At 35.3% G+C, this 18,722-nt stretch overlaps 2 protein-coding genes across 2 annotated transcripts in view; both read left to right on the top strand.

Moving 5' to 3' along the window:
- Positions 1 to 3,170, top strand: part of npffl (neuropeptide FF-amide peptide precursor like) — a 5,571-nt gene extending 2,401 nt beyond the window's left edge. The window contains 3 exon segments of the mRNA XM_062037828.1: positions 11 to 64; positions 66 to 127; positions 3,050 to 3,170. Of these exon segments, the coding sequence (XP_061893812.1) occupies positions 11 to 64; positions 66 to 127; positions 3,050 to 3,170 (237 nt within the window).
- Positions 3,171 to 8,725: 5,555 nt separating this feature from the next.
- The window catches only part of LOC133643188 (protein phosphatase 1 regulatory subunit 1A-like), a 71,505-nt gene continuing 61,508 nt past the window's right edge, over positions 8,726 to 18,722 (top strand). Inside the window, exon 1 of the mRNA XM_062037612.1 lies at positions 8,726 to 9,048. Within this exon, the coding sequence (XP_061893596.1) occupies positions 8,968 to 9,048 (81 nt within the window). The 5' untranslated portion in view covers positions 8,726 to 8,967. The remainder of the gene's footprint in view (positions 9,049 to 18,722) is intronic.

Genomic DNA, 18,722 nt, shown 5'->3' with positions numbered 1-18,722 from the left:
TTTTGTGCAGGAGAGCTTTAAAGCAGACAATAGAATGAACGACCGCTTGCTGACGTCGCTGCTCCAAAGCTCTGCTGCTGGGATCCCAAAGACAAGCCAGGAACTCTGTCCTCCATCAGCCACAGAGGTCAGTGCTTGCACTTCAAAAGTGACGGTGACTTAATCATTGATCATGTGACTACGTGACATCCACGGAATGTCCTATCGGATGTACGTCAAGGCCTGGGTGTTTGTTTACTCACACTCACATTTGCACGAGTGAATTTTGTAAAAAAAAATAAAAAAAGAAACAGACAATATCAGGGCGTTGTGCTAAAACTAATATGCTATTATTAAACGTTAATGAAATAATTAATAGCCATTTCTAATGATTATGATTGTAAAAATGTTTTTATAACCAATTTTTATTACAGATAAAATAAAATGTAATTATTATTGGTAAACAGTAAACTTAGTTTGTGTCATGTATGACACAATTTCATGTTGTCCTAATAAACAAAAACCAAAAAGACTGAATATAAGTTTAAAATGAAATAATACAATAAATGAAATTTTTCCTTAATTATCAGTATCATTTGTGACCCAATTTTATGCTGCTTTATTTATAATGCTGTAGACCACATTTTAATAGACTTGAATAAAATAAAAGACAGTAAAAACAAAATAAAATAAATGATGAAAATATAAAAAAATGGTGTCTTTATTATCAGATTTTATTTTTTGTACACATTTTGCATTGACCTAGTTAAAAAACAAAATACAATTAGTTAATCTAAAATGAATTTGTTATTTAATAACAGGTGACATTTATGACTCAATTTGATGTTGTCTTGATATTAATGTCCTCCGCCACATTTTGATAGGCATGAACAAATAAAACAAAATAAATAATGAAAATAAATGAAAGGAAATAATTGAATTAAATAAAATGTTTCTTCTTTTTGTTTTTTTTGTTTTACGTTGTTCTAATTTTACTTCTTTGCATTAAATTTGCTTAATACATTTGAATAAAATTAAATAAAAAAGATGATGAAAAGAATAATACACATTTAAAAAAATTGAAATAATGAACTTAAATTAAATCACATTTTCCTTATTACCAGGTGGCTTTTGGTTCAATATGAAATTGTTCTCTTTACTGCCCTGCGCCAAAGTTTAATAGACATGATTGAAAATAAAATAAAAAAAATAATGAAATAGATGATTTTTTTGTTTATTATCAGGGGAATTTTTATCTTTAAATGCTTTTAAATCTAAACTGAGAGCATTTGAAGGAGCCTTAATTATCGGTAACTGTTTTACTTGATGTCCATCCTGTCATTTTTACGTGTAATGTGAATGTCATTTTATGTGTAACTTTGCAGCCTCTTGGCCAGGACTCCCTTGAAAAATAGTCTTTTTAATCTCAATGGGATTTTTTCCCTGTTAAATAAAGATTAAATAAAAAAAATAAAAAAAGTGTCATTTATGGCTGAATATAAAGTTGTCTTTATTTTACAGCCGTGCACTAAATTCCAACAACAAACAAAGGAATATATGCATCAATGAATATAGAATGGAATTCAAGTCAATTCAATAATAAAATATAATAGTACAAAAAAAGAGTCGAAAAAATGCCATGCATCCATCTTCTTCCGCTTATTTGAGGTCGGGTCGCGGGGGCAGCAGCCTAAGCAGGGAAACCTTGACTTCCCGCTCCCCAGCAACTTCGAAAAAATGTATGTATTAATAATATCATCATAATTCCATAAATGTTTTAAAAAAGTGCAATACATTTTCATAACATGGTCACTACTGCCAAATTTATCTTGTTATATTTTCATTTTTTACTGTTATATTTTTATTCTTATTGTTGCTTTTTATTTTTATTCTTATTGTAATATTTTCTATTGTATTTACAGTTAAACCCCCATTATTTACTTTTGACTTTTTAAATTTGTTCCCAATGCTGTACACTGCTGCTGGAATTTTTATTTTCCTGAGGGAACTCTCATGAAGGAATCAATAAAGTACTATCTATCTATCTACCCATAAACAATCAATGTTATCAATCGTGAAATATACATACAATATTGGTTTATTGCGGGGGTTAGCAACCCACGGCTCTGTAGTGCCGCCCTAGTGGTTCCCTGGACCTCTTTCAGAGATGTGTGAAAATGGAAAAAGAGGAAGAAAAATATGTATTTTTTGTTTTAATATATTTTCTTTAGGAGAAAAACCCTTCCTAATTGTTAGAAATCCCAAATATATATAAATCAACCATTTATAAATACACATCAGTGGGCTAAATGAACCTCTTCAAAATGTTAGAAATCCCACTGAACTCACCATAGTTCGTTTACATGTACAACTTTCTCCGACACTGCCAGAGAAAGACGTGTTTTATGCCACTCCTTCTTTGTCTCATTTTGTCCACCAAACGTTTTATACTGTGCGTGAATGCACAAAGGTGAGCTTTGTTGATGTTATTGACTTAATATGGAGTGCTAATCAGGCATATTTGCTAGCTAATCGATGCTAACATGCTATTTCGGCTAGCTGTATGTACATATTGCATCATTATGCCTCATTTGTAGGTATATTTGAGCGAATTTCATTTTCTTTACTCATGCCCTCTGTGTATTTAATTTATAGTTGCATGACACATGTTCTGTATGTAATATTGGCTGCATGTCTGATGGTTTTTTGTGTGCCATGTTGTTCCAGACCACAGCAAACGTTACCCTGCTTGCAAAGATTTTAATAAATGCATTAAAAGAAGACAGCCTGCCGTTTCCTTTAACTTGGACACACACATCTATACCTTTGGCCATTCTGAGCCAGTAATTTATTATTATGTTTTGCTCAACTCAAAGTTTCTTGGAAATCAGCGATACATGCAAACAAGAAGGCACACTTATGTGCAGCACTCGCTGTTATTTTTAATTTTCATCCCGCAGCCAATGTGTTTGTCTATTCCTCATCAAAAAAACATATGTTTTTTTTTTTGCAAACAAGAGATTATAGCAGCTTTTCATTTCATGCTCTCTTGCCGTCTCCTTCCTGCCAGGTTTGGTCGCTCCGCCAGAGGGCCGCTGCTTCTGGAGGATCAGATGAATTCTCCCGATTGGGAGGCGGCTCCCGGCCAGATCTGGAGCATGGCTGTGCCCCAGAGGTTTGGCAAGAAATAGCGTGTAAACCCTCTAAAGATCCTATCAGCACACAAACAGTGTGGAGTTAATGCAAATGTACAATTTTCCTTGAACTCAACACCACAACAAAACATCCAGCAATGCTACTGAAAACCAAAAGCTGTCCAATTTTTTCTTTTTTTTTTTCTTTTTTCTTCTGGTTAAATACTGAACTTCTACTAATAAAAGAGCTTTAAACTTGGTTCTATGTCTACATGTGTTTGTTTTGGACTTTGTTTCCCTAACTTACAAAATAGGGTTGAACGGTATAGTACCGCGATACTAAATAATCATATTCGGTACTATACCGCCTCTAAAAAGTACCGGCATATTCGGCAGCGCACACACACAGAGTACTTACAAGCAGACACAGTGTGTAGACAGAAAAGGGAGAATGGACGCATTTTGGCTTAAAAACTAAAGATAAAGGTGAAGTTATAACACTGAAACACCCTCAGGAAGAGGTGCTTTAAGATATGACTTGCTAGCTAGCGACTAACGTCCAGTCTGAAGTGTTTTAGCTACTTCTAAATCCTTGCGTCCATGGAGACAAATAAAGTAAGTTCCTTACAAGTACAATTTTTACTGGAGGACGAGGAATACCGTATTTCCTTGAATTGCCGCCGGGAATATAGTATTCGCCTGCCTAGAATTACAGCCGGGTCAAACTCGTTTCGCAAAATAATTAGCGCATGCTTGGCACTTCCGCCGGGTCAAATATGAGTCATTAAATGACTCCCGCCTCCTGGTGGGAGAGGGCGCTAGTGATCCTTCTTGCGACTACCAGTACTGCAGAAGACCGGTACTGCAGAAGAAGACAACAAGCAGCAAGCATGAGCAGCGATCGTTTGCTTGCACTTTTAACATGGAGGATTACATTACTAAAATAAAACAGTTTTCTAAACTGGACTTTCAATCGAAGCAGGAGGTAATAATTAAAGGAATATCTCCAGAGACTTTTAAAACTGAAGAAAGATAAGGAAGACTGCCTTTGATCAGAAGCAGCTGCACATGGACTAATTTACAAGTAAAGGTAAGACCATAATAACGTTTGTCAAACACTTGACAAGCCAATAACTTTTGGTCAGTATGCAGCTCTAAAGGGGAACTGCACTTTGGGGATTTTTTCTAATCTTTACCATTCAAATGTGTAATATACGGCAACACAAAGGGGGGTAGTGCCGCACTACATTTGCTCCGTGACATTTACTTAAAGGGGCCCTAATATGCAAAACCAACTTTTCTTACTTTTGGTACCTGTTTTTGTGTACAAACGTATTTGGGATCTGCATAAGTCTCGAAAATATCAAACTACGGATGTATTGCGGAGATATTTATAAGACAATCTTGCCGTCCTTCATACGCCCTCCAAACAAGACATTTACAATTTGCCCCAAGTGGGACTTTTTCCCCAGGTGTGACGTCAGCAGATATCTCTATATATAGTACATATTTACCCATAGTGCTTTGCACGAGTCCGTCATTTCAGCTTGTGCTGTCGTCTATAAAGGTTTAGTGATTAAACTCTTTAGTAGTGTCAGAATGTTCTCGTAGAAAACACTTTAATGATGTGACATGACGGGATAGGCTCCAGAACCCCCGAAGACAAGCGGTAAAAAATGGATGGATGGATGGATGCCAGCACATCCCGGCCGGTGGACAGAAACCTCTGAATGGACGTATGTTGACACTAATCCTTTTTTATATTCATAACTGAACTGATACGGTGTTAAAATAATATGTGTACAAGGTTTTCCTCAGATTGCCAATATACATGTGATGGTGGGGGCGTGGTCAATATGACATAATCATATATATTACATCATGATTAATTTAATCGGCGATGCAGCATGTATTTTATATATACCTGTATATATATATATATATATATATATATATATATATATATATATATATATATATATATATATATATATATATATATATATATATATATATATATATATATATATACTACCGTTCAAAAGTTTGGGGTAACCCAAACAATTTTGTGGAATAGCCTTCATTTCTAAGAACAAGAATAGACTGTCACGTTTCAGATGAAAGTTCTCTTTTTCTGGCCATTTTGAGCGTTTAATTGACCCCACAAATGTGATGCTCCAGAAACTCAATTTGCTCAAAGGAAGGTCAGTTTTGTAGCTTCTGTAACGAGCTAAACTGTTTTCAGATGTGTGAACATGATTGCACAAGGGTTTTCTAATCATCAATTAGCCTTCTGATCCAATGAGCAAACACATTGTACCATTAGAACACTGGAGTGATAGTTGCTGGAAATGGGCCTCTATACACCTATGTAGATATTGCACCAAAAACCAGACATTTGCAGCTAGAATAGTCATTTACCACATTAGCAATGTATAGAGTGTATTTCTTTAAAGTTAAGACTAGTTTAAAGTTATCTTCATTGAAAAATAAGGACATTTCAATGTGACCCCAAACTTTTGAACGGTAGTGTATATATATATATATATATATATATATATATATATATATATATATATATATATATATATATATATATATATATATATATATATATATATATATATATATATATATATATATATATATATATAGTCAAGGTTACTGTGGTTTATCCGTTATACAGTGCTCAATACCGGGGGTAGAGCGGAATAAAACATGGAGGCTATTTAATCCCTACAAGCCTGTTTCGCAGGTTTCCCTGCTCTTCAGGGGAAACCTGCGAAAGCCTTGTAGGGATGTAATTGCCTCTGTGTTTTTTTCCTGACCTAACGTAAATAAATATACACGTTATTAAAGGGGTCATATAATTTTTTGTTTTTCCTAAATGTAAAACGCTTCCTTGTGGTCTACATAACATGTAATGGTGGTTCTTTGGTCAAAATAATGTATACATGATGTTTTACAGATCATCTTCAAGTCATTTTCTGACAGTCGCTTCAGGATACGCCGTTTTGTGGGCGGTCTTATTTACGTGGCTCACCTTCGACAGCGTCTTCTCCCCGTCATCTTTGTCGTAGCGGTGTAGCGTGCAAGGACGGGAGCGGAAGAAGTTTAGACTTTACTTCAATCAATAACGGAGCAGCATCTTCTCATCCGTGGCTCACTAGTGCAAAAACAACGCCGGAAATGTGTCCCGAGAAAAAACGTCCGATCGGAACTCTCTAATAACTAAAGTTCCTTGGGTGAATAATGTAAACTCACTACACCGGTATGTTTTAGTGCTTTCATGGCGAGTTTACTGACAGATATAAGTAAGAACTTTACACTACTTTATATCAGAAATGGCAACAGTGGAGGATGAATGTCCCATAACAAGAAGATAGAGAAAAAGAAGAAGCTTAACGACTACGGTGTCGGCACGGACTACAAAGGCGGAAGTGCGCACATTTCCAGGACTTTTGCAGATCTCAAATACAGATCAGAAGGTACCAGAAGGTAAGAAAAGTTTATTTTGCATAATATTACAAAACAACACGCCAGATAATATGTCTTACCTTTTACACAGACCATAATAATACTTGTATGTTCAAGCACAGTACAATCCATCATAGCTTACCAAAGTCGTACTAAAACATTTTGACAGATTTTTGCGTGCCGTGTGTAATGTTCTAAATTTTCAATGGAACATATAAAATGTTGGTGTTGTTTACTTGAGTCATATTGCAGACCACACATATTTATTATGTGTGACAGCCATCTACTGGTCACACTTATCATTACACCATGTACCAAATAAAATAGCTTCGAGGTCGGTAAGCACATACCCCGATACTAATGAATCACTTTCGGTACGATACCGCCTCTGAAACGTACCGGCCCCGCACCCCCCTGCGCCCACGTCAAAGTCACGTCGTGACATTGCTGGTTTACGAGCAGAGGAGCATGTTCGGCGGCACACAATCACAGAGTACTTACAAGCAGACACAGTGTGTAGACAGAAAAGGGAGATCGGACGCATTTTGGCCTAAAAACGGACAATAAAGGTGAAGTTATAACACTGAAACGCCCTCAAGAAGAGGTGCTTTGAGACTTGACTAGCTAGCTAGCGGCTAACGTCTTCCGCCGTCGGCAGTGTTTTAGCTACTTCTAAATCACTAATCCTCGCCTCCATGGCGACAAATAATGTAAGTTTCTTACATCTACCAATATCACTGGAGGATGAGGAATAGCTAAACATGCTTCTCTACACACCGTAGGAGGATACAATAGCTCACCGGCGTCACAATGTAAACAAACGCCACGGGTGGATCTACACCTAACGGCCACTGTAATGATATCAACCACAGGCACGTATCTAGTCGATACTACTATGATTACGTCAATATTTTTTGGCATCACAACATCTTCTTTCGTTTTTTTGTAAAAGTATATTATGTTTATATACTCAGTAAATACGTCCCTGGACACATGAGGACTTTGAATATGACCAATGTATGATCCTGTAACTACTTGGTATCGGATTGATGCCCAAATTTGTGGTATCGTCCAAAACTAATGTAAAGCATCCAAACAACAGAAGAATAAGTGATTATTACATTTTAACAGAAGTGTAGATAGAACATGTTAAAAGAGAAAATAAGCAGATATTAACAGTAAATGAACAAGTAGATTAATAATTCATTTTATACCACTTGTCCTTAATAATGTTGACAAAATAATAGGTAGATAAATGACACAATATGTTACTGCATATGTCAACAGACTAATTAGGAGCCATTGTTTGTTTACTTCCTACCAAAAGACAAGTTGTCTAGTATGTTCACTATTTTATTTTAGGACTCAACTGCAATAATAAACATAAGTTTAATGTACCCTAAGATTTTTGGTTAAAATAAAGCCAATAATGCCATTTTTTGTGGTGCCCTTTATTTTGAAAAAGTACCAAAATAATTGTATTACCGGTACCGGTACTAAAATATTGGTATCGTTACAACACTAATATGTATATGTATGTTGTTTTAACAAAGTATAGACAAGTATTTTAAAGATATTCGATTGATTTGATATTTTATAACAATTTATGACCAATAGTGCTTAGATATTAGACTATATACTGTTCAGTAGGGGTTCTTAACCTTTCTGACCTCGGGGCCCGACTTTTACACTACAGAGTGACCCGGGTCCCACTCGAATATTAACATTTAATTGGTCATGTTACATTTGATTTGAATTGTATTCAATAATTATATCTTACCTATTTACAGTTTACAACCTTGACAAATGATATGAAATCATGTGTTAATCACAATTGTCATGATCAAGGCTTCGGTCAGGCTGATTACAAAAACAAATGCTGATTAAATAGACTGCACAAGAAGGAAGTCATAAAAAGGGATGCAAAATTACATTTATATACAATTACATACACATAAGTGAGTGGAAGAGAGAGTATTAAATGGAGTCTCTCTCTGCTGCAGAGCATGCAGCACCAACATGCACAGAAGAAGGCTTTGAAAGAGGGCGGGGCTTGGCATCAGCTCAGCCAATGAGAGCAAAGGAGAGATGCAGAATGTCCTTGCCTTAGCATTGGGAGGCAGAGAGGAGGCAGGAGAGGGAAGCAAGGCAGCAGAAAGGGAACTAGGTCACACTGGGACAGCCAGAAAGCAAGTCGAGGAGGAGAAAAGTGTGTTTGTAGATCAATCAGAACGCAAAGAAAGAAGTTGTTCCCCATCTTTCTTTCATCTCTTTTTATTCAGCACTTACTTTCCATCTTCCCCCTGGATTCATCTTCCTTGGATCACTCGTTCATTGCTTTATATTGCTCTCCAAGGACTGCTGACACACTGCCGCCATGGAAACCGGCAGCCCCAGGAAGATACAGTTCACCGTCCCGCTGCTGGACACCCACCTGGACCCTGAGGCGGCTGAACAGGTAACACCTGGAGGGAACTTCTTCATATTTCTCACCTTTCTTGGTGTTCATCAAGTGACAGATATTCAGAATGAGCATTTATTCCAGCAATAAAAAGTGCAGTGCTGTGTTTTAATGATGGAAGTAGTGTACCTCCACTTTATGACGCCCAATTAGCTGACAGTGTCCAGCTTTAGAGTGAGCATACATTATTTACACTTGACCGATAAATGGGAAAAAATATATACTTTGTGTTAACTTTGCTAATTCTGTCATGACATCACAAATCTGGGAACAGGGTGTATATGTTTTAAAGGCTATTTGATCTTATTTTGTAAGATAACTATCACATGAGTCATGAATGACACCTGGTAAAAGTGTATTTTATTTCACGTTATTGTATTTTTTATTTGAATACATTTCAATGTATTTAAATTGATTTTATTTGATTATGTATGGCCAATCAAATTTGGCCCAGAGCTGTAAAATAATGACAACTTCTGTCATGTATACCACTGGATATATATACTGTATATATATATATATATATATATATATATATATATATATATATATATATATATATATATATATATATATATATATATATATATATATACACATATACGTGTATACACACACACACACACACACACACACACACATATATATATATATATATATATATATATATAAATATATATATATATATATATATATATATATATATATATATATATACACAACCATATATGTGTATACACACACACACACACCTACATATATATATATATATATATATATATATATATATATATATATATATATATATATATATATATATATATATATATATATATATATATATATATATATATATATATATATGTATATATATATATATATATATATATATATATATATATATATATATATATATGTATATATACACACTACCGTTCAAAAGTTTGGGGTCACATTGAAATGTCCTTATTTTTGAAGGAAAAGCACTGTACTTTTCAATGAAAAAACTAGTTAAACTAGTCTTAACTTTAAAGAAATACACTCTATACATTGCTAATGTGGTAAATGACTATTCTAGCTGCAAATGTCTGGTTTTTGGTGCAATATCTACATAGGTGTATAGAGGCCCATTTCCAGCAACTATCACTCCAGTGTTCTAATGGTACAATGTGTTTGCTCATTGGCTCCGAAGGCTAATTGATGATTAGAAAACCCTTGTGCAATCATGTTCACACATCTGAAAACAGTTTAGCTCGTTACAGAAGCTACAAAACTGACCTTCCTTTGAGCAGATTGAGTTTCTGGAGCATCACATTTGTGGGGTCAATTAAACGTTCAAAATGGCCAGAAAAAGAGAACTTTCATCTGAAACTCGACAGTCTATTCTTGTTCTTAGAAATGAAGGCTATTCCACAAAATTGTTTGGGTGACCCCAAACTTTTGAACGGTAGTGTATATATAAGTCAAGTGATTAATTTTTTAATCAGTCAGATCAATCACACTCTTGAACTGTGATCAATCACAGGTTTTTATCTGTTTGCATAAATACATTTTGTTTAAGAAAAAAAACCTAACATTTGGAAACAAATGCAATTTGTAGTCAAAATGTCATACAAAATGTTTTTTTAAAGGTTTTATTGAACGGCAAGTCATTGATTTGCTCAAAACTTGGTGAACGTAAGTACAGTAAGAATTCCGTGCATAATTTAAACATATTTGCAATAATATAGCTAAGTAGGTAGGTATATATTATATTATAGATGTTACTTTATATATGTTACTTTTTTTTTTTTTTCCTTTTATTGTATTTTTTTGGGGGGGGATCCGAGCTGTAAAATCTGTCTGCTGCACTAAATATGTAGATTATGTTTATATTCTGGTATTTTAATCAGCTCAAAATTCCCCAAAAGCTTATAAAATATACTTTCAAAGAGCACTACTGCTTGTGTCCACAGGTAGGCAGCACTTCCAATGCATTTTAGGGGGCCACACCAGTATTCACTTGCGAGCGGACAAAGATCCATCTCTTGTTTTGATGATTGTGCTGATACTTCACCAAACAAAGCGTACGAGCAGCGCAAACGCAGCAGACTTTAATTGAACAGAACCAAACATGGCAAGTGTTGGTGTCATCCACTTCTCACACACAAAAAGAGAAACCTTGTCCTAACTGGACTTCTCAGGCTCCATCGTCGCCAAATATGCCGGAAGTGAGACACACACGTGCATGTACCGTATTTTCCGGACTATAAGGCACACTTAAAATAATTTTTTCCCTAAAAACTCGAAAGATGCACCTTATAACCCGGTGCGCCTAATGTATGGAAAAATTCTGGTTTTGCTTACCGACCTCGAAGCAATTTTATTTGGTACATGGTGTAATGATAAGTGTGACCAGTAGATGGCAGTCAAACATAAAAGATATGTGTAGACTGCAATATGATGGCAATATGACTCAAGTAAACACCAACATTTTATATGTTCCATTGAAAATACAGAACATTACTCATGGCGCTCCAAAATATATCAACATAATTTAGTACGACTTTGGTAAGCTATTAAGCTGCATCGCTTGACGGATTGTATTATTATTATGGTGTGTGTATAAGGTAAGATATTACCTGGCATTTTGTTTCGCAATAATATGCAAAAGCAAATGTTCTTACCTTTTGGGACCTGCTGATCTGTATTTGGGATCTGCATAAGTCCTGAAAAATTGCAAGCGTCCGCCTTTGTAGTTTGTGCCGACGCTGTAGTCAGTACAGTTCTTTTTGTTATGGGTCATTCATCCTCCGCTGTTGCCATTTCTAATATAAAGTAGTGTAAAGTTCTTACTTATATCTGTCAGTAGACTCGCCATGAAAGCGCTAAAACATACCGGTGTAGTGAGTTTACATTATTCACCCAAGGAACTTAGTTGTTAGAGAGTTCCGGTCGGACGGTCTTTCACGGGACACATTTGTTGTTGTTTCCGGATGAGGAGATGCTGCTCCGTAGTTGATTGAAGTAAAGTCTGAATGTCATTAAAACAGTTAGCTCCATCTTTTGACACTTCTTCCACTCCCGTCCTTGTACGCTACACCGCTACAACAAAGATGACGGGGAGAAGACGCTGTCGAAGGTGAGCCACGTAAATAAGACCGCCCACAAAACGACGCATCCTGAAGCGACTGTCAGAAAGCGACTTGAAGATGATCTGTAAAACATCATCTATGCAACATTTTGACCAAAGAACCACCATTACATGTTATGTAGACCACAAGGAATTATTTTACATTCAGAAAAATTAATAAATTATAAGACTCGTTTAATGCGCTCTATAATCTGGTGCACCTTGTATATGAAAAAATGATTAAAAAATAGACCATTCATCGGCAGTGCGCCTTATAATCCGGTGCGCCCTACGGTCCGGAAAATACGGTAAGATCCGTAAGAGAATTCGGTGCAAAGATATGTCCCATTTTTCCCTTTGATAAATATAACATGAACAAGTCAGAGCATTCATATTGAATGAATCGTGTATAAAAAGCCAAGATTCATGCGTCCAAGTCCCTGACGTCTGTCCACTCGTTTTATATTTTCCCCTCCAGCATGACTCAGACCTAGAGAGGACTTATTATTTGGAGGGCTTTATAGTACGTCTGTAACATTGTGGCCTTCTTTTTGTATGATCCGGTCAACATACTTTATTTATACTTGACAGCAAATCATCATCTTGATGAACGTGTCACCTCAGAGGACATCTATTAAATTACAATGGAGACAGGACAGGATGAAGAGGTTTTTGCTTGTGCAATTATGGTTTCCTAGGTAACTACAAGGAGTGATAGTAGGCAATATACGGACAAGTGAGTCGAAAGACTACCGTATTGGGGAGTCTTACCAATCAATTTATATCAAGCTCTGGACATTCCTGCCTACATAGGGTAATAAAACATAACATAAATATGACAAGGTGTAATCATAGTGAGCCAACTCAAAACTGGACTTGATGCATCTGTTAGATATTTAGGTATTTTTTTTATTTTTTTTATTTATTTATTTTTTTTAATTTTTTTATTTATTTATTTTTTTTAATTTTTTTTATTTAAAAAAAAAAAAAAAAAAAAAGATATTTAGGTCTTGACTATATATAATACAGTTTTCATGTGTTTTCGGGAGGTACTGTATTCTTATTTTGCCACGTGTGTTTATCCATATGTAGCTTCTGTATTTGAAATAGCCTCTGTGTGTTTTTTTCCTGACCTAACACAGGTTTATATATTTATATTTAAGCTGTAATTGAGTAAAACATTAAAACACCCCTTCCCTTGGGCTTCATCATCGTACTATCCCCTTTTTATTGACTCTAAGGCACATTTGATGCTGCATGTAAGGGTCCACTGAGCTTTTTCTTACATGGAGAAATGACTGTGACACACAGCTGAAACACTCAAAAGACCAAATGCAGGGAAGGGAAAACACATCTACACAAGCAGAAATAACGTGTGTGTGTGTGTGTGTGTGTGTGTGTGTGTGTGTGTGTGTGCGTGCGTGTGTGTGTGTGTGTGCGCGCCATGCCAGTGGACCCTCCGCCATGGTCCAGTAGTCCCTGCATGCTGACACTTCTCAATGTGAAGAATCAGCCTCTGTAGAGAAGTGCTTGTCAGTCAAAGGAGCCTCCCTAAGGAGTGACCCTCACCCAACAACACGCACACACACACACACACTTGCACACTCTTGTATTTGTTACCTTCTTGAGAACTCCGAAAAATGCCTACCTCTTTAGGACCACCCTTTCTAGATATATAAAGATGTGGTATTTACAACATTAATAATATATACATACTATGCAAATATAAAAAAGCTTGTTGTGAAAAAATAATTGGAATTTCACAAGAAAAACGTCACAATTTCACAAGAAAAACTTGGAATTTTAGCAGTGTTATAATAAAAGTGGTCATTTTAATCAAAGCAAGTCAACATTTTACAAGAAAAACTGAACATCTGTGCAATGTTATGATAAAAGTCGCAATTTCACTCGATAACGGTCGCAATTTTACAAGAAAAAGCTAAACATTTTGGCAATTTTATGAAAAGAGTCGTAATTTTACTCGACAAAAGTCACAATTTTATAAAAAAAACTTTTAAAATGTTGCCAATATTATGATAATGATCAGAATTTTGCTTGGCAAAATGATGACAAAAGTCATAATTTTACTCAAAATATTTCACTGTTTTACAAGAACAACAAAATAATTGGCGATATTGTGATAAAAGTCAGAATTCTATATGACAAATGTCACCATTTTGCATTAAAAATTAATAATTGTACATAAAGAAGTAATAATTGTATGAGCAATATTGAAATATTACAGAAACAGAAATAATATGATGAATTGTTCCCAATTTTATAAGAAAAAAAGACACATTGTGAGAAAAAGACTAATTTTAGTTATTTATGTTTATTTTTTATAATTTTTTGTTTGTAATTGGTTTTTAATCTTAATGGTTTTATTTCAAGTTATTACAGTATGTTTATATATACGTATTTTATTTGTTTAATACATTTTGGCCATAGGGGGCGCATTTTAATTTCTTACACACAATTGTTATTACATATGTTGGCCAGAGGTGGAGCACTTTTAAAAGCGACACACAGTCAATTTGAAAAATCCCTTTCTTTTTGGGACCACCCTCATTTTGATAGATTTCACCAGCAGGGGTGCAAATGACACATTCTCTATTTGATGCAATGGTTTTCCGTATTGGGACCATGATTTATGTCATCACTTGTTCAGTGGTCCTCATATGGACGGTACTTTTCCTTCTTGATGTCTCAAGAAGGGTAGGAATTCAAGAAGACACACACACGCACATGCACACACACTCTTGTATTTGTTACCTTCTTGAGACCTGAGAAAAATGCCTACCTCTTTAGGACCAGCCTTTGTAGATGTATGAAAATGTGTATTTACAACATTAATAATTTATACATACTATGCAAATATAAAAAAAGCTTGTTGTGAAAAATTAGTTGGAATTTTACAAGAAAAAGGTCAAAATTTCACAAGAAAAACTTCGAATTTTGGCGGTATTATAATAAAAGTGGTCATTTTAATCAAAGCAAGTCAAAATTTTACAAGAAAAACTGAACATTTGTGCAATATTATGATGCAAGTTTGAATTTTACTCAATGATAGTCGCAATTTTACAAGAAAAAGATTAACATGTTAGCAATTTTATGAAAAGAATCGTAATTTTACTCGACAAAAGTCACAATTTTACAAGAAAACTTTTAAAATGTTGCCAATATTATAATAATTATCAGAATTTTACTTGGCAAAATTATGACAAAAGTCATAATTTTACTCAAAATATTTCACTATTTTACAAGAACAACAAAATAATTGGCGATATTGTGATAAAGGTCAGAATTTTATACGACAAATCTTACCATTTTGCTTTAAAAAGTAATAATTTTACGAGCAATATTGCAATATTGCAGAACATAAAGAATATGAAACATTTTTCCCAATTTTATAAGAAAAAAAGACACATTGTGAGAAAAAGACTGCTTTTAGTTAATTTTTTATTTTTTTGGAATTTCATTATTACTTTACTTCGTTATTACAGTATGTCTCTATATACGTATTTATTTATTTATTTTTTGAAATACATTTTGGCCATAGGGGGCGCATTTTAATTTCTTACACACACTTGTTATTACACATGCTGGCCAGAGGGGGAGCACTTCTTTTTGTTTACACACTTGTTATTTCATATGTTGACCAGAGGGGGAGCACTTTTAAAAGCGACACAGTCAATTTAAAAATCCCTCCTTTTTGGGACCACCCTAATTTTGATAGATGTCACCAGCAGGGGTGCAAATGAGACATTCTCTATTACATGCAATGTTATTGGGACCGTGATTTATGTCATCACTTGTTCACACCTCCTCATAGGGAAGCTACTTTTCCTTCTTCGTGTCTCAAGAAGGGTAGAAATACAAGAACACACACACACACACACACACACACACACACACACACACACACACACACACACACACACACGCACACACACTGCATGCACAGTTCTGTACTTATCACAAGTTCCAACCTCCGATGTTTCCAACTGGCCACAGACTGAGCGTACTCACTAATAGAGGTCAGCACACGATGATAACATTTTCTCATTGGTTTGTAACATCGTGTTCAAGCTTTCTAGGCCTTTCCTCCCCTACAGTATACCCCTTTGCTGTTCTTGTTCTTAGGCATATAAAGTATGGCTCTGCTATACCTTCATATTATACGGCTAATTCCGTGCAGTCATAAATAAACTCACAGTCACACAATACTCTAACGTCCTGTATTATTTATGATTTTTTTTGGCTTTTGCAATTTTATGCATTTGTAAAGTACTTTGAATTTCCTTGCGTATAAACATTTTTTCTATGGATAAACTTGCCTTGACAGGAGAGCTATGTCAAATATATTTTTTTGACAAGAGTACTTTGCTATTTTTAGGAAACTACAGTAAAAAAATTCCAGTCAAAGATCATCGTCTTGTCTTAAAAAAACCCTTATTTTCTGGCTTTTAAATCAGCATGAGTTGTGTGGTCCTCTGTGTCTTATTATTTTATTCTCTTTCAGAGATTAGTTTTTACTTATTTTGGTCTTTTTATTAATAACATTGTATTTTTTTAAATTGTATTAACATTTATATACAATTTTATTTGAAATCGATTGTATTATATGTATATTGTTATTTGTAATTATTTTAACTTCATTATTTTGTTATTGTTTTATGTTCAGTTCAGTTTATTTCGAACATGCGTACAAAACAATTACAATGTAATGCATCACATATTTCCAGTTGTTTCATTAAAGCACTTCCGAAAAGGAGTAGGAAGAAGCAGAGCTCATTTAATACTACCCCTGTTCATTACACAGCAGTAACAGAACAGTGAATACATAAATAATAAATACATAAATACACCATAAGTAAGTAAACAAATATTAAATACAGAATAATAATTATCTCTCATCAAAAAAAAAAAGTTCAAGATATTTACAATTGTTCTTCTTTGTACTTTGGGAAAACATGTAGTTTGAACGATTTCTTCTTTGCTTAATCCATTCCATAATTTAATTTGACATACGGATATGCTAAAGGTTTTAAGTGTTGCACGTGTTATGTGCAGCACTCTGGAAACAGTTTTGTTGGTAGTAGTGCTATACAAATAAAGTGTCATGGATTGGATACATAATAGGCTGCTGTTTTTAAGGGCCTACTGCAAAAACACTTGTCAAAGATCCTCTATTTGAAAGGAGGACGTTGCCGTTTTAAGGACCTTTATGACAGAATGCTGTTTTTAAAGACTTACTGCAAAAACACAGTGAAAGATCTTTGTCGAGAGTACTTGGCAGTTCGATCAGGAAACTACGTCAGTTAAAGATCTCTGGAGGGGACCGCAGATGTGGGGACCCTCCCTCCCCTTGGGCGACCGGTGCAATGGACGTCGAGTGGATCTAGTTAATAGTGTGAGAGTCCAGTCCATAGTGGATCTAACATAATAGTGAGAGTCCAGTCCATAGTGGATCTAACATAATAGTGTGAGAGTCCAGTCCATAGTGGATCTAACATAATAGTGTGAGAGTCCAGTCCATAGTGGATCTAACATAATAGTGAGAGTCCAGTTCATAGTGGATCTAACATAATATTGTGAGAGTCCAGTCCATAGTGGATCTAACATAATAGTGAGAGTCCAGTCCAGAGTGGATCTAACATAATATTGTGAGAGTCCAGTCCATAGTGGATCTAACATAATAGTGTGAGAGTCCAGTCCATAGTGGATCTAACATAATAGTGTGAGAGTCCAGTCCATAGTGGATCTAACATAATAGTGAGAGAGTCCAGTCCATAGTGGATCTAACATAGTAGTGAGAGAGTCCAGTCCATAGTAGATCTAACATAATAGTGTGAGAGTCCAGTCCATAGTGGATCTAACATAATAGTGAGAGTCCAGTCCATAGTGGATCTAACATAATATTGTGAGAGTCCAGTCCATAGTGGATCTAACATAATAGTGTGAGAGTCCAGTCCATAGTGGATCTAACATAATAGTGTGAGAGTCCAGTCCATAGTGGATCTAACATAATATTGTGAGAGTCCAGTCCATAGTGGATCTAACATAATAGTGAGAGTCCAGTCCATAGTGGATCTAACATAATAGTGAGAGTCCAGTCCATAGTGGATCTAACATAATAGTGTGAGAGTCCAGTCCATAGTGGATCTAACATAATATTGTGAGAGTCCAGTCCATAGTGGATCTAACATAGTAGTGAGAGTCCAGTCCATAGTGGGGCCAGCAGGGGATCATCTTGAGTGGAGACAAGTCAGCAGCGCAGAGACGTCATCAACTGATGCACAGATGAGTGGTCCACCCCGGGTCCCGACTTTGAACAGCTAGCGCGTCATCTGTGGTCACCTAATAACCTCTCTCCACGCAGGAGAAGGGGGCAGAGCAGAAAAGAGACGGCAGATCAACTGGTCTAAAAGGTCTATTTAAAGGCTAGAGTATACAAATGAGTTTCAAGATGGGACTTAAATGCTTCTACTGAGGTAGCATCTCTAACTGTTACCGGGAGGGCATTCCAGAGTACTGGAGCCCCAATAGAAAACGCTCT

Source organism: Entelurus aequoreus, linkage group LG26 (assembly GCF_033978785.1).
Source record: "Entelurus aequoreus isolate RoL-2023_Sb linkage group LG26, RoL_Eaeq_v1.1, whole genome shotgun sequence".
In the NCBI taxonomy this organism is placed as follows: Eukaryota; Metazoa; Chordata; class Actinopteri; order Syngnathiformes; family Syngnathidae; genus Entelurus; species Entelurus aequoreus.
The sequence above is the reverse complement of the archived record's forward strand: the minus strand, read 5'-3'. Positions and strand labels throughout refer to the sequence as shown.